At 34.3% G+C, this 18,597-nt stretch overlaps 1 protein-coding gene across 1 annotated transcript in view; it reads left to right on the top strand.

Moving 5' to 3' along the window:
• The window catches only part of LOC111054016 (tachykinin-like peptides receptor 99D), a 128,470-nt gene that overhangs the window by 80,461 nt on the left and 29,412 nt on the right, over nt 1-18,597 (top strand). The window contains exon 3 of the mRNA XM_039437630.1: nt 9,221-9,369. Coding sequence (XP_039293564.1) covers nt 9,221-9,369 — 149 coding nt within the window. The remainder of the gene's footprint in view (nt 1-9,220; nt 9,370-18,597) is intronic.

The raw sequence follows: 18,597 nt of genomic DNA, 5'->3' as shown, positions 1-18,597 counted from the left end.
AAGATAAGGATAATCGACAAATTGAGGGTAGAGAAACTGTTATTCCCGTTATAAATTCAACTACTTTCTCTAAACCAAAAAATGGTTTGAATTTGAGCAAAAAAATGTACTCTAGAAGGATTACTCCCTACGCTCTGACCCTGAATAGGTTTAAATTGATTGTTGAGCTAACTGAAGTTAAATGACACTGTCATATATGATGATGATATATAGGATAGTAAATTGACAAGGGTTTGACAGTTCTGCATTTCGAAGTGAAGAGAAAAATATGAGATTTATGACCTCTCTTATCGCATAGAAACTGCACATATGGAAGAGACATCTCCCTCGTTTTGTTATTTTTACCTTTCCATCGTCACATACAGCATATGATAAAAATGAAATCGTCTGACAAAATTATCCTGAAAGTGCTCCGAGCACCAGAACGCAAAAACTCACCTACGTATTCAGAATTTTTTTTCATATCTTGCAGTATTGTGTGTTCTAGCCCAGTGCATCATACTTAATATTTTATTCTGTGAGCAAACTTCGAGAATATCATTGAATCCGGATTCATTCACAAAGAGGTAAAAATAATACCTAGCAACTCAGAAGCTTTTTTTCAGAAAAGAGAGGGAAGAAGTAGTGAATAAACAAGAGACTACTTGAACAGTGAGCTAAAACGCCATATGCTCCATTGTATGTGAACAGGTCGAATTCTTTTGAAGTAGTATGAATCCATGCCTTATAAATCATAGAACAGTCCGCGCAACAATCGTCTCTTTGTGACTGGAAAGCTGGGTTGCATTTCCTTTCCAGCGGAAGGCAAACATACTGGAAGCGATTCGAAACTACAGCATTCATGAAGTTCGATGTAGAAATTTCAGAGATAGAGGAGCTACTCAGAGAATATGAGTAGGTTGACTTCGTTGAAATGAATGATAGAAGATTACAGATTAGGAGAGACTACTTCATAGTAGTGCATTTCTTAATCTACTGACTCAGCTACTGAAGTATGATGAAATCTCTGCTTTGAACCCACAAAGGTTTCGCTTCTGATTGGAAACCTTTCTTTGTGGCTGCTCCCACAAGAAAATCGAGTCGGCAAGGTGGTTAGCTGATTATATTGGAAAAGTTTCCCTTGAGAAATCGGTGGGCCTCTTGCCAGTTGTGCCTTCTACTAGAAGGTGATTCTCTCAACAAATTTCTGGAAGTGAGTTTGTGTGCTCATAGGATTCTTGGGAAAATTTAAACTTATCTTTGCATCAACTCTTCCACATGGATTTCAACATCCGATATATTTTCCGATCAAGAAAACTTACCTGAAATTTCCCAATTTGTGTACTTCAAAATCATTATATTTTTATCAACTCTTCTACATCGATTTTGACATCCAATATCATTTCCTTTTCTTAACTTATCATTAATTGAATACCCATACAAACTAGGTTTCCAAGAATGTTCTTATTCATTCATCATGTATTCACAACTAACCATAATAATGAAGTTTGGATAAATTTATATTTCTGTTAAAATAATACTTTCCTTACCTACGGTAGTAGGACAAGGAGAGAAATATTAAAGTTTGCAGAAAATAACCATCTTGAATTGAAGCTATACAGTAGTTGAAAATAATGTATAAACGATGTTGTAATAAATTTCTAATATCATGAACATCAGCCATTAAGCTTCATCTCACTAGAAAAAACGACTATTCATTTATAACCAGGAATGCAAGAATGCATACACAGAATAGTGAGTTTCCGTTTATCCTATCATATTTCATATTTTATGGTTTCCTCCATCCTTCCCTACTCTTATAACCCGATTCTAAGATATAGTGCATCATTGGCTTCAACATAGTTAAGACCTATTATCTATTTTCAAAGAGAGAAAAGTTCGAATTGGTAAAATTGTTGATTTGTCGAAGATTGGAATTATTTTCAACCTCCTTGGAAGTGACACTTGAATAGAACTGAATAGAATTGGAATGAAATAAGATTGAAGAAAGTGAGGGTTTCATAGTACAATAGGAATTCGAATTCCATCAAACAGTTCAATTAGTTTCAATTTCTAAATTTTATTTGAATCTTGATTTGTCTTTTTTGGCATCTTCAACCAAATTTCAATGACCTCATGAAATAAATATGACCTCATTATTCGCACCAGTCCCACAAAAAATATTGGATTGGAATCACAATACAACTCAATATAAGTCAGTAATATTCAGGGGAACTAATTACCGGTCTATAATTAGACCAGATATTACATTCAATCGTTTGAAGGTAATATAAAAATCGTGGATATCGATTTCTCAGAGAACTTGAATGAAAATAATGATAACCAACTTTGAAAACCAGGAAACGGTGGAGGGTTATCTGACTTCCAGCAAAGACCTCGAAATCTCCTAAGCCTGGGTTTCTCCCCGAGGTAATAGAAAAGTCATCAGGTCGATATAACGACACTGTACTGGCTAAGTAGGCCAAATAATGAAAAAATAAGGCTATAGGGATGAAGTCACATCTAACAAGTAATTCTGAACCACTTGATAAATTATAAACTACGATTGAATATGATCTTTTGGACAAGAATGAAGGTTGAGCTCTATTGTGATTGGCCGAGGAGCCGAGGCTAGAATACTGGGGTATGTCTAACTTCGGCCAATAACAATAGATTCTACCTTATCAGGATTAAAGTGAGCGTTTGAAGATAATCAATGCACTAATATCATTATATGAAATCTATTGTAATTGTAACGCTCTTATCAAAACTGATTTTGTGATTTCTAGTTGAAAATATTCTCATCTTATCTTTGACTTTGTCATCTATAAATTTGAAAGAAAAATAGCACAAAGACTACCTCATTATTTTATATACGAATGTTATTACATTGGTGTCATTTGCATTGTAAATAAATGAATTATTCCATGGATTCTGAAGTAATCCAACGAGCAGTAGATGGGAAGCATTATTGCATTTTTCAATGACTTATTTCATGATGAGGATATGATGTTATTTGTGACTGAACTTTTTCCCCATACCAATTTTCAAATATCATTACAGTCATCTCATAATTTAAGAAATTGGAATTGTATTGCTTCCAGACACCATCCAATCTCGCAAAATCATACAACTTGAAAATTAAACTCCAGCTCGAGGGTTTTGTTTATTCAACTCAGGAAACAAAATTATGAAGGAAGTAGCCTCCAGTTATAAAATATCATTGTGAATGAACAAGGAGATCGGTTGCTGGTTCATCTCCCTCTTCAAAGTGGTAATGAAACCGTCCACGCCAATTGAAAGAGGCTGCCATCCACCGTTGGATATAATTACGTCAATTTACATTCAAATGAAGTGTAGCTGAGAAAGGGAATAACCAAACCCAATGAACAGACTCATAAATAATCTGCACCATTTCAGATGCAGAATCGAAGCGATGAATATTAATTTTGTTGGCATGATTAGTGTGTCCTGAACTAAACACTAGACGACTAGAGCCATTGAACTACGTGATAACGGAAAGTATGATTGTCACTAAATCATTGAAATTTCGGTTCTACTTACCATCCGGTCTGTGGTTCAGTTGGGAGAGTGATAATGCTTGTATAGGGCTCGCTTGTATAGGGCATAGGGACTGAACGGATTGCTATGATAGAGCCTTGAATAGATTAATTGAATGATAAATAGATGTGTGTGACTGAGAAAATAAGATTCCGAATTTGAGTGGTGCACATTCAACATCATTTCAATTTAACTCAATGTTGGCTACGTTGAAATATGTTATTTATTACGGAGTGATTGAAAAGGGTGCAATCAGCCTAATTATCTATTGGTGTTTGATTTCCATACTCAATTAATATGCTTAAATATATTATATCTTGATCATCATCAAAGAATGTTCAATGTGAGAGTCATGTTCAAAACAATCAAAATTTTGAAAAAAATTATTAGTTTCTTAAAGGTCTTCGAATGTATAATGCACTAGGGACTAAAGAGCTATTTCTTGTGAGAATCTAGACCAAAAGTTCAGGCTCTGAATTCGTAGCGGTGATTGGTAGGCTAGATTGTTGCACTGATTTCGTAGCACTGATTTTTAGCCTACATCGCTACAAACCACAATAAATACTGATTTGATGAATAAATTTGAATCACAGTTTCGGGTTGACAATAATTTCTCATCCAGTCCTCATTGATTCGTAGCACTGATTCTTAGGCTAGATTGTTACAAAGCACAATAAATACTCATTTGATGAATAAATTTGAATCACAGTTTCGGGTTGACAATAATTTCTCATTCAGTCCTCATGGATTGCATTCATGGATCAAGTTTTTTGCCCGCATTTTTTTAAATTGTGTGAAAAAATTTTTCCAACTTCACATAGATAGCATTGAAACAGGATGCAATATTATTTTATTGATTAATCAGTAAACATTACAGCAGACATTATTTGTAGCAAACATTCATCTGTATCTTATGCTAAAAGCGATACTTTCAATCATCATATCAGACTGGCGTTCAGGAAAATTGGTAATTGATCAACAAATGCGGGAAAAACGTTTTTATTGGAAAAGAATGAGTTTAATAGAAAACTCATACTCATATGAAGATATTATCCAGTAGAGATATTTTCTCCTCGCTTTCTGTTTGTTTTATATCAATATAATATTATACGATGTTAAAATAGTGCATATCAATAGTTCAATCACTTCCTATGTTCCTATTTCTCCCAAAAGACTCGATCATCAATTATTATTGAAACGATTATTCAAGACGCAAAAACTACATTTACATAGTGAGGAAGATCTCGTTAGTATGGAACGTCAGCTATAATTCCCATTCACAAACCAAAACGAAATAATATGCTACTATTAAATTGTTGAGTTGCGGCGAATACTCCAATGCAATTGATGAAGCAACGAAAGTCAGAAACATCCTTCATCATAAATGCACACAGACTATGATGATATCCCCTTCAAACTGTCAGTATAAGTTGGATTGGAAGCATTTGGTGTTATTGGTGAGGAGGGCTGACAGTATAGAGTGAATCTTACCATAGAAAAACACATTATTATTCCAAGTTGCAGCGACAGCTGCAGATTTTTTATAATAAATGGCTCGAAGCTATATAGAGCATGATTTTTCAGCCACTTTTCCATCACCTGTAGGATGAATGCACCTTATATACCGGTACGTGACGAAAGAAAATATTGTCCAATTCTACCGAGCTGAAGACCATCAACTATTTCCATTCGTCGGGGAGATAAATTGAAAAGCTCACGCTCCAACATCGTTCTTCAACTTTACTTTGTTAGGATTTGTAAGAAAACTTATTCTGTAGTAACCATTATTCATCAACACTCGAATAGGCGGAATCGGAATCAAGTAGCTCAAGAATGCAATGAGAAGTGAACGATGAATACCTAGTTTATAACCATGATGAGCATTTACTATCATATAACCTGAGGACATCCAAAACCAGACTCTATTATCAAGGGACAACTACAGTAAACTTATAAATGGAACTGTTTCATTCTACGTTTTGAAAATGTATAACAGAGTTTTCTCAATGATACTTGAAGATACAATTATTCCATTGACAGACATCCAAAGCTCTAAAAAATAAATGGTGAACAATGAGTAGAAATCAGGAGACTAAGTAATGGTGATCATGATTGAAATCATTGAACATTATAAAAATCAACAGAGAAAATTGAAAATTGAATGGAATAGAGGAATTGACCAAGATACGTTAACTTTACACATTTCAGGAATAAAAAAGTGTGAAACACTAGTCATATTACAATAGGCTCAGCTGGATTTGCTGTAAAACTGCTTTAATTCTGGCAGTCATAAAAATTAGGCCTATAATCATAGTATCCGAGGGGAAACAATGAAATTATGAAGATTTCATAAGAATATGAAATTTGAATTGTACGAGCTTTGAATTGTACTCTTCCCAAAAGAAAAAAGCAACATTACAATATAATACTATTATTGATGATAGAAATAATGGAAGAAATACAATACAGTAGTAACATAGATTTTTCAGCGTAATTATGATGCTTAAATTGGGAGGTAAATTTTATCATGCATGAAAACTTTAAGTGGAAACTAAATTTAAACCATGAATATATTTGAGGTACCAGTGTTACTCAAGTGTAGGTTCAAAGTTTCAACTACAGTTATACGTTGTACAATTAATGTAATCGCCATCTCGCCTAGAAATGGAAAGTTTTCACTTAGTAGCCTAAGTAAATTCAACGTAAAAGAAATTGTTGCGGTCAAAACTACAGGGATAGACAAAGACATTTAGCTTCAAAGACTTTCTCTGGTGGAATAAAACACAACATTACGCTGGTTGAATTCTCAATTTTAGACAATATTTGGAACTATCTGGGAGAAAGTTACAATAACAACATTTTTGTTTAAGTTTTATTACATAGTTATCTAAGTAGTATGGTTGAGTTTTAGACAGGCCCCATGAAACTATTTGGGTGAAAGTTAAAGTACGGTGGTTATATTTTTAAGCTAGAAGATAATTTGAATAATTTTAAAAAAATTAAAAACATTTTGGTGAAACCATAGAGAAAATATAGCACAAGATAGCATACAGTACCTTCTTATGCTATATTTTCTTCACGGTAGAGCATTGTTACTTATTTAAATTACACATGAGAAGTAGTTCGATAAGTGATTGTTAATTTACACAATACACAAGAAGAAAAATCATTATTGAACCTAATTTTAGAACACCCATGATAATATTATGAATGAATTTGTTTTCGAATAGACCTGCAGTTTTAGGTGATTTCCGAACCATCAGGAAGCGTTTTTACAACTCATGAATCATATTCAGAGGAATCAGCTCAAGCGGTCACCCTTACAACGGGAATAGCAGGCGCATGATTCTAAACTTATCTAAGCGATTTATCAGCGCGACCACTGAGTCAAATCGCTCCCCTATAAATCTTGCAATAATAAATATCGTATGGACATGAAAAAATACACAGTGGATTGGTCATGAAGCTCAAGTTTTCCAAATTTAAATTTCCAATCGTAGAACATGCAATAATTTATCATTATTGAGTTTGACTATTGAGAACATGATACCTTCCGAAGTGCTCATCGCTAGTAGTTATATGGCATGCTATGTTATAGTTACAAGTTATGTTATATTAATATTATGCAAGTTGAATAAGTACTTTTTGCAGTATTTTATGTCAGTGTGTGATGATCCAAGTATGCCTTAATTCTACTGAGCGCATTTTCACCGACCCTCTTCAATTTATTCCAAAAGTTGGTGGTGAATAGTGAAGTGATAATAATAACATTTCACAATATTCTATTTTAAGATTAAGCATACCATTAATATAGGAGAGGAGCAATATAAAAGTTCCTCTTAGTATTATCGTGATAATACTAAACCTTGAGGGAGCCAGCATAGTCTGATAAATCTTCTTTATCGTGACAAAATGCCTTTTGAAGCGCTCACTAGCCTATAACTATGAAATTTTATCCCAACCAGGGAACCTAATATTGAATCTTGTATTCAAATGTAGCAAATGGATAGTAGATTCTTCATAAATCTATTTTTTCCAAAATCGTCATGTAATAGTGTGAAATTGAGTGGGTATATTGTAGTTGTTTTTTTGTGTGTCTTATTTTTCAGGTTTTTGAACTGGAATGAACTTTGATTCGTACTTTCAGATTCTAGTGTGAGAATATTTGACCATGTTTATTGAATTTGCTAACTTGTTGCTTAGTTGTCGAAATTAAAGCAATTTTCGAGCATTTTTCAAGTACAGTTTCAATTTCATGTCGAGAAAGCCACTATATTTGAAAATTGTACGAGCATTGACCTTTTTGCAGCTTTGGCTTTTCCACTGGAAGTTATGCTCAACGCTCGTGGAGGGGGAATAATTTTCAGTGAAAAGGCCACAGTTGGTATTGAGACGCGAACGAAAAATCATGTAACGGTGCGCGAGCCTCGGTCCTCTGAATGGGTCTGTTGCACATCCAGAGGGACAAATTGAAAAGTTTTCCATTATCAGTACTTTTTTTGTAGTTTGTATAGTAATCTAAAATTGATAGAATCAGTAGATGTGAAATTAAAAGGTCAGTTGTGTCCGTTAATTTAAGTAGAGTGTAGTGAGTTTCATTACGTCTGAGTTTATTGAGTTTTGGATTAAGTGTTCTCAAAAGTAAAATTTGAAATTTTTGAAATGGTGAGTGCCAAACTATTGTTTTAATTTAGCTCAGAATTTAGTACATAGAATGACCGAGGCCCGAATTTAGTTGCAGCAAGTTAGCAGGTTCCCAAAATGTATAAATTGAAATTGAATATACCTTCTTTTTCTGAATCAGTTACTGAGTAACTCTGTTGGAAAATTTGACATGATTTCTTATGAGTTCAATAAACCTGAGGTTGAATTTTAAAAGTATTTTTCATTGAAGTTCTTGACTCGTAGTTACTATAGTTGCTAGAATAGGTTACAATGATGATAATCTGTGCATTTTAATGAACGAATCCACTAAGAGCTCCCAACCAATCAAGGATTCAAATACCGGTAGATGATTTGATAGCAGTAAACTTTAGCATAATTTTGGTAAATATTATAGAAGAGAAGGAACAACCCCCCTCCGTTTACATTGGTGCGCAGCGGTGGTATAGTCTGCAAGAATGACTATCGAACCACATGTATTCTTATTTATTTCATATTTTGGAAGATTAACTAAATAGAGACAAATATGTCACCAGTTACAGAAATAATGTCAGGTGTGGTCTAGGGTTAAAAATACCTCCATCGGTTACAGTCATAAATACAGTTTAGTATGATTATGATTGCAAACATGATAAATTTGCTGTAATACACAGTAGATTCATCACCAACCTATCTTTTCCGCAATCGTCATAAATACAGTTTATTTTGATTATGATTGAACATGATAAACTTCCCTGGAATTGATTGTTACTATAAAAATAATATGGCATCTCATTCTACTCCCCATATATACATCTATATAATATGTATACATCCCCTATAACATCCCCATAAAATATCCTCATATATAACATATAGATGCTCCTCATTGAACCAATGCTAGCGATTCAGAGTGAATCTCACAATAAAACTCTCCCAGTATTGAATTTTAAATACCGTATGCAGATGAAGAAATGCACAGTGGATTGATGGTCATAAAGTGTGCGAACAATCAGGGTTGTGTCGTTTTATGTTGCAGTTCCAAGCGGCCCTGCTGCAGCGTTGGACTCTGCCCGAATTTATGTGCTCGTTCTGTCCGTTCTTCAAGATAATCAGCGTCACTGTCAGCGTCTTCACCCTGGCCGCCATTGCAATAGACCGCCATCGCGCCATCTTGTCGCCGTTCTCGTAAGTATTTTCCCAACCTCAAAATCAGTTAACCTAAAAACTTTATTACAGCGCTGGAATTTATGGTTACATGTGCCGCGCGTCGCGGAGAACCAACTTTAATTATTCTTCTTTCTGCTCGGTTATGTTGTGGTTCTTCTACCCTGCTATATGATGCTATCCTTCTTATACTCTTCTACTATTTGTGGGTTTCCTTCTCTCTTATCATCGCCGTCTCCTCGTCTCCCTCATTATATTCCTTTCTTCCCCCACCGTCTTCTTGTTCCCAACCTTCGTTTGATTATACTTCCTTTATTCCCTCTCCTGTTCATTTATTTCCTTCTCATTCCCTAACTCCTTCTCTCCTCCTTCTCCTCCTTCTCCTCCTTCTCCTCCTTCTCCTCCTTCTCCTCCTTCTCCTCCTTCTCCTCCTTCTCCTCCTTCTCCTCCTTCTCCTCCTTCTCCTCCTTCTCCTCCATCTCCTCCTTCTCCTCCTTCTCCTCCTTCTCCTCCTTCTCCTCCTTCTCCTCCTTCTCCTCCTCTCCTCCTTCTCCTCCTTCTCCTCCTTCTCCTCCTTCTCCTCCTTCTCCTCCTTCTCCTCCTTCTCCTCCTTCTCCTCCTTCTCCTCCTTCCTCCTCCTTCTCCTCCTCTCTCCTTCTCCTCCTTCCTCCTCCTTCTCCTCTCTCCTCCTTCTCCTCCTTCTCCTCCTCTCCTCCTTCTCCTCCTTCTCCTCCTTCTCCTCCTTCTCCTCCTACTGCTCCTTCTCCTCCTTCTCATCCTTTTCCTCCTTTTCCTCCCATTCCTCCTTCTCCTCCTTTTCCTCCTACTCTTTTTCTCTTTCTTCTCTTACTTCTACTCACTTCTTTTTCGTATTCACCTTCATCCTCATATTCTTCCACTAGTCTACTAAAGGCCTCATGAATAGTTGTGACCCCTGGCTTTCCCGTACTTGGAACTGATCAACGTGAATAATTGTAATAGTAGTAGGCCTTCATTGAAAAATTATAGAGTATAAAACGTATGGAATAAAAGATGAGAGTCTGCATTTTAAGATATTTTCGTAAAATCATCGATATCAGCAAGTTAGGAATAGCTTAGCTTGCCAAAACAAAATTGTCCATGGGGCATCTTCTATCATCTTAATCTCCTGGTGTCCTGATATTTATAGTTTTGCCATTTTTGTTCCCGAATTATTATTACAATTCCTCTAATTTATTCATAGATATTATATTTTTGATACACAGGAAATTGCGGGAACAAATCCAATCAGTTTGGGGTAGAAATACGTTTTTCCTTACCCTATGAATATAAAATCGATGATTATAGTTATCTCTAAATGTACGGAAATATTCTTTATCACGATTTTAATAGGGAAAAATTCATACGAAATTCATGAAAGACTGAAACTACAAGATAAAAAATGCATCTAGGTTGCAATTTTCTAGTACAGCAGCTGCAATTTCCTGTGTACTCTAGTCAGTGATCAGGAAAACCAGCAATAAGCGAGATAACACGCCACTGTCGACACAAACTTTTTCTTGTACGTTCCCGGTGAAAAACAAAAAACACCTCCAATCCCCAGACAAAACTAATCAACTTTTTCCATTAGAGCCACCACAAATCGATTGATCCTAAACGGCGAGCAAAGGTTAATGGCGGGGCTTAAGGGTCGGTTTGCAAGGGATATGGATTACCATGCAATGCGATACGTGTTGCGCTGACATCACGCAGGATCCCCGACATATTAATGGAGAATCAACTCTCGGTCGACAAAGGCATGCAAATGTGATTGCGACGATTGTACAGAGCGAGTGTTGACGTGCAACGGCTTCTATTAATATTGTTTTCACTCAGCTGGACGTAATTGCATCAACTAGAGGTGATGCTGTGTTGCATGGAGAATGGGGAAAACAGTCTTTTCTACCACTTCCCCTTGAGTAAATTCAATACTATCATAGGAATAGTAATTTGTATTTTGAGTAACATAAAATGCTTGTAAGATGAATTATATGAATTATTGTTATAGTCTACTAATATTCTGACAATCTGATCCAACTTAGTTCTATATTGAAAATTATAATTATTATGATTGATTACCATTCTCGATTATGACCGTTAATACATAATAAGTCTATACTTTTCTATGTAAATATGAGTTCTTTATTTATTCTTCATTCATGGTGCTATACATGTATGAATAAGAACTTTGTAAATAGTATAGCATACGAACATACGATGTATTTCATAAGTTGATCAAATTTCTGGTTGAGGTCTTGAATTCAGTTGGCTACAATGACAACTCTACTACAGTACTAGTAACTACTACTACTACTACTTCTTCTTCTTCTTATTCTTTTACTACTACTACTACTACTACTACTACTACTACTACTACTACTACTACTACTACTACTACTACTACTACTACTACTACTACTACTACTAATGCTACTACTACTACTAACTCTACTCTAGTACATGGCTTCTCATCTGAGTTTCGACCTTCCACCCAATTTCCAATGATTTGTAAGCTTCAAAATAGAGATGCTCCCATGTTATTTCAATGTAGTTATTTTTACTCCTTTGGGAGGTTTCAGTTTTTTAAACTCAAGAGCGAAAAAGTGGCACTTTACTATTATGTTACAGGGAGTAAAGTAAGTACTTCAGTAGGTGGGGAAAATATAATTCTGTCTCGGACTTGATAGAACAAGTCCTAAAAATTAGATAGACACAGCATATTGAGAAGGAGCTAATCAAAAACGTTAAATCCATTGATATCGAGTCTCAGCCTTTTTACAAGGCATGTGAGTTTCTAATTTACTTTGTACTCTACTATATTCACTTGACTCTTCAAGATAATGAGATTCATCAAAGAGGAAGATTAATAATATTACTATTGGTATTGATAATAGAATTTTCAAATCAATAACCTTGTCATGTAACTTGAATGAATATCGTTAGAATTATACTTTTTTAAATGTTTGATTACTCATAGTAATCATCTCGAAATAATCCATCCAAGCAGTGAATAGAGTCAGTAAATATAATGATGTTTTTTTCAGAATAAGTTTGTGATGTACAATGAAATTTTGTTAACGTTTTTGATGTGAATCCTCCTATTAACTCTTGTTTATATAATAATGACATTCTTTCATGAAGACATTATTCTATGGAGACATTCTTCAATGTGCATGAGTATTCAAGCTCTGCCAACTCCAGTATTTATTTATTTATTTATTAGATAGAGCGAACAATACAATAGTCGGAAAAGAAAAAAAAGGCTATTGCCCAAAACTTCTTCAATCACTACGAATCACTACAATAGTATCACTACGAATGTGTAGGCTATTCAATATTCCAACAGAAGATTCAAATTGAATAGAGTGGGAGTGAATCTGTTAATAGCTGATGTTTAAATCCGTGGTTTTCAATGTAATCCCCTCAAATTAAATGTTATTTCAAATCCAGCAATTACAATCACAAGTTGAATGGAGTACTGAATTAAACAGTGCGATGGATATTGATTTTGGAAATCATTTAATTGCTTATTTGGCCTTGGTTTGCTATGTTAATTATTTATCAATAAACAGTGTTGTAGAATACTCGACCAGTGATTTGATGATTTGATTATTTCCCAAATGGCTCATTTGAATGGGAAACCGATGCTACTAGCAATGAAGTGAATTTAATGAGAAATGAGCTGCTATTAACTTCAAATCCGCTCCAAAATAATTGACGAATACAATTTTATCTAGTTGATTCATGGTTTTGTGGATACTATAATGAGGCCAATTGATTTTTCATTCACAAATAATAGTGATGCTGATTAACCATGAACTAGCTTGTTGTAGTGTTCATGTCCTATTGGTATGCTCAAATTCGAATTCAAATTGGTTCATTCTTAGGATGTGACATATTTACAAGAATATAAAAGTGTTATGAATTGCATGAATAATTCTCCCTGCCCGTCCGTGTGCAGGGAGGAGTCGCAAATTATCAGATATGAATAATAATGGAATTCAAAAGAATAATAAGTGAGTTTATTATAATGATGAATATTAAATCTAAAGATAGAAAAAAATAAAAGTTTCAGCTCGACGGCGTTTAAAGGCTGAGTTGGGAGTAATAGCTTCATTAGCGTGGTATTGTATGTAATATTTAAATGGTATACAAGCATAAAAATTCAACTTTTAAATTAAAATGATTTAAGAAAAAAATGTATCCATATTATCACTCAATTCTTTGTTAGTAGAAGCTCGCTTACATATTCGACAAGTTCTCTCACATGAATCAATGCAAATAAATACAAAGTTTCAATAAGAAGTTTACTCTATAAAACTAAATACTTCACTTTGATACTCTTGAAATTGACTGACATTGAATGACTGACGATAAATGTTGATGAATGTTGAATTGTCAAATAAGCTAAATGAACCAATTTTATCCAATGAATAACTGTTCTTATCACGTAAAGTTTAAATAACATTCATATCGAATGAATACTATTTGATATTTTCAAGTTCTATAATTTTCAATGAAAAATTGAGATTCCAGTTCCGGTTGTTACAGGATTATCAATCTCTAGTGAACCAGAAGCTTAAACATTGAGCAGCAGAATATAGAAGCCCTACGTTTGGCTGTTGACTGTCGACCAATAGAGGCTGAGCTCTTCTGCCGTTGGCTGAGACAAGGCACGCCCAAGTATTCAAATATATGGTGATTAGAACCGACCAATGATAGTAGAGCTCAACCTTCATTGGTAACAGCTAATCGCCAATCGTAGGTTTCTCCCACACTATATTCTGCTTTCAGTTTACTAGAGATTGATAATCGTTTAACAATCGAGGCTAGTATTTCACTATTTTTCTTAATAGATCGATGGGTTTGTCAATAATTAAGAATTTTACAACAGCAAAGAAAGATATGAAACATCATTCATGAATCACAATCCAAGATGATAATAATAGTTATCAATCAAATCTTTCAGCTGAAAACAGCTATGGGAATATTAGAACGTTTACACTTTCACCATTACCAATGATGTATAGTGGTGAATTTCTCCCATATCCAACAGATTTTCGGAGATTAGCTTAAGAAGAAATCCATAATCTTCACATATAATACCAATTAAGTCACTCTTAAAACCTGAAATTATAACGGTACAGTACGGTAACTATATAGGTTATTTGAAGTTCTTGATTATTGCATACTGAAAAAATCTAAAAGAAATACATAAGAATCACTCAAGAAAATTGGCATTATAGCCGCAAGAAAAGTACAGTTGCCTTGTTGCTTGTGATCTCGCTGCTTCGATAACACATTGTTAAGTGAAGATCTCGTCATAATCATCCATAACTTTTTCAAGCACAAACCTATAAATTATGGGCATCTGATATTCAGCAAAGTTAATTTCAGATGTTATATTATTACAAGTTCATGAAAATATACATCCAAAGATGAAAATTAATAAAAAAAATGAAATTCTGTTCCTATCCATCCTTGAATATCAGTAAGATCCTTGAAAGCAAGAAAGACCCTCCTGTAACCTACATATTGAAATAATCAGACTTCGATTTTCAATATTATTTCTGCCTTTGCAACAAAATATCAAACTTGGTAAATAAATGAATGATTAATTATATGAAATCATGTGTGCGAAGAAGTGAACCTTCGTCGTTTGAGGGAGAGACCTTCAAATTTTCATTCAAGTATGATATAACGACTATTAATCATCAATTTAGCTACAACAATGTCACACAGCGAACGTTAAGCTGCGCATATTCATCCCTTCATAATTGGCAGTCTGATATCGAGAAAGAGCATGTTATAAAACTGACAGCATATCTTCTCGACGAATACGCTTGAATCATCTAGAATGTTCTGTTCAGAGGAAAATTCATTGTTCTTTCATCAAACTCCCAATATTCATCAGTGAGAATATACGAGCTTTTCAAGAAGTCGTTTCTGAAGCTCCTGAACCTTCACTTTCTGAAAGTGTTTCTTAATTGAATCAGAAGTAGGGTATACGCAGAAATCCAAATTCGGAATGTTGCAAGACCTGCCAATGAATTAAAAGATGTTTCTCCATCATTAGCAATATTCAACGTCAAAAGTACACTGTATTATATAGCCTGTATCACTAATTATGAGGAGGAACGTTGTTTAGCACCGGAGCTGTTATTTGAAAAAAATCACAAATGATTATTATTCCTGTTGAAAAGATTCCAGAATTGAGGACTTCCCTCCAATCGTATTTCAAGCATTCCTATACGAACAATGTTATTCAAACATAATCAATTCAAACCCTGCTAGGTTTTTCAAAAGAAATGCTTCGCAAAATCATCCTCATTATGTTCACTTGCAACTGGATTCGAATCCATCAGTATTGTTTGATTTAAATTCCATTTTCTATCCAATATTTCTGCTTTTTTAGTACCAGAGAGTTTTGATAGATCGGTCGTATGCAGATAAATATTCAATTACCATGTATTCTTTTTTGTACCTGTTCTTACTTATAAAAAGGACGTGTCTTCATCAATATGTAGAATTTCCTTCAAGCTCTCAATTGCTCATCAGGTAGTAAATATTACAACCAAATTATTAGTTATGTATTAGATTGAATTTACAGATTCAATGGTACAAAATTGTGGAATGAATTTCCTTCAAGTCCTCAATTACTTATCAGGTACTAAATATAACAACCAATTGATTAGTTATGTTGTATGATAAATAATTAGTGTAGGTTGAATTCACAGATTTAATGATACAAGATCGTGTAATGAAGCGCCTCTGATACTGGCAGAAAACGCAGAACTGGATGGGATAAAATTCATTGGTTTTCCAGTATATAAAGGTTTTCTTCTTATTCAACTCAAAATTAGACAGGATATTTTGAATGAGTTCAACCATTAGCCTACAGAGAAGAAGATGCTGGTAAGCTTTGTCACTAATTATTTGAATTCAATACCATTTGACATAATATACAGGAGAAAGGGAGAAACAAACTAAACTACTGAAATTTTCAAAAAGTTTTTCAAAAATATTTTAAATAATTATTAGATAAAATCAGAATATTCTTATAATTCTGGATTGAATGATTTTCCATTTAGAGTGAAATTTGACCAAACTAATAGAACCAGGTTATAACTCTGAACTTGAAAATTAGTTGTAATGCTATTCAGAGGACCAGATCAAACAAAAATATTTAACAACCAAACACCAAAGTTATACAGGTCAAACTTCCTTGCTTCTAGACCACGAATATTATCCAATGGTGGATCAATGAGTTGGAGTTTCTTCACTTTGATGTTGATACCCAAAACTCTCTCCTATAACCACAATCCCACAACTTCCCGTCCAAGATCCGCTGAGGTCAGCTAATTTCATTATCAGTACTCATAGGAGAGAGAGAGGAACATTCCAAATCACTGTGACAAACTCTCAAGGAACTGAGCTCTAGAAAATCTTTCGGCAGAGCTTGCTCATGAATAAATATACGATGGAACACTCTTAACTGGAACCTTTCCGAGAAGGGATCCATTAACTTTGTTGACGTTTCGTATCTAGTTGAAAGCGTCAGCCTTTTGCAAAAATGAGCGGCGCAACGTCTTCAGCCATTCCAAAATAAGGGAGTTGGTCTAGCCATCGGATCGGAATACTTGAGCGGAAATTTTATTTTCAAAGCAGGCTATCAGATTGAGGTGTGATCGCCTTGATTACCGTGAGCAAAACTCGTATAATATGAGAAATTAATATTTCAAACTGTTTTTGAAATAGATTTATTTGATTTTTCTATCATTATTTGATCAAGTGTGATATAATATAGTTTGAATAACACTCAATGGAGTAGGCCCAAGTCTTGTATTGTTTGATATAGTTTAAATAAAAATCATTGGCTTTTGATAGTTTCAATTCATGAATACTCCTAGTCTATTCAATAATCTGTTAAAAATAATGTTGTATTCTGTTCATATTGCAGACGTAGGCCTACAAGTTGGAGATTTGATTTTTCTATTCGAAGGATTTCTCAAGGAATTGTCCGTCACAAAACACTTATTCGATTCCATCTAATATTGATAATGAAGAGAATGATATTTTCATTCATCAGAATAACACTCAATTATTACGAATTCATGAAAGCATGTGATCTATCGCTCACTGGCGTGATAGCGATCCTATTACTTCTGGAATAACTATAATTATTATGATTTATATTATTCGATCATAATTACAATACTTAGTTACAGTTGAATCTATCTGATAACATAAGTTTGATAGCTAGTAAAAGTAGAAACTTTCTAACCACGCCACTATCAATTGCGATTGAAATTGTTATTATTCTTTCCAATTTCAACCAAATATAGAAACAGAAATAGTTTGGAGAAGGCACCTTTTATGAGCAATTCGCTGAGAATCAATAGGGTTAGTATTCGTTTTGGGAGCTCAGGAAGAAATTATTGAATAATGGATATTGAATTCATGCTGTTATGACATGTCTCGTAGTTCTGATTCAATCATACATCACAATCATTAATCGATTTATCTGAAAGGAAAGATATGATTTCCTAAAAATTATATTCTTAGGAAAGATATTTCTGAAAAGAGAACTATGATATTCCATTTGAATGATATATTTTGAAAATAGCCTATTTTCGTATTGGAGAGGTATCTTCGAACGATTCTGGTGAAATTGAACTGAGTCTAATAATCTAATATTGAAACCTCTTTAGAAACAGGATGCAATTTTAGAGAGGTTCAGAAATATTAGTAGGCTATCTATTCCATTTTGTATAAGTTATAACTAAAGCTGAGGGGAAGAGATTTTTTTCTTATCATATTTATACAACAATACTAATGTAGGCTGTGATGTGATGTCTTTCTCAACTGCTATGGGTTGTTTGATAATGAATAGTCATGTAAATATCATATAGCCTACTATCATTGTGAAATATACAGTCACTGCAGTTATAAGTTCCTCGACCGATAAAAGCAATTGCGACAAAGTTGCCAAGCAAAAGTTACAAACGACAAAAGTTGCAAGCAGCCAAAATTAGGAACGTGGTTCATATCATGAAACGCTATTTGCCGAGCATTTCAGTCCACTTGCAAATATGACACATCGCCGTGAATTGGTGTCAAGTTTAGGAGCCTGGAGCACAATTATCTATGACTGATAGCTCTTCAAAGTTGGGCATCAGCCTTGGGCAATGCAAAGTCGGTTTCTAGCGAGTTGGAACTCAAAGTTGCAGC

Source organism: Nilaparvata lugens, chromosome 11 (genome assembly GCF_014356525.2).
Source record: "Nilaparvata lugens isolate BPH chromosome 11, ASM1435652v1, whole genome shotgun sequence".
In the NCBI taxonomy this organism is placed as follows: domain Eukaryota; kingdom Metazoa; phylum Arthropoda; class Insecta; order Hemiptera; family Delphacidae; genus Nilaparvata; species Nilaparvata lugens.
Note: the sequence above shows the minus strand (reverse complement) of the source record. Positions and strands in the feature narration are given on the sequence as shown.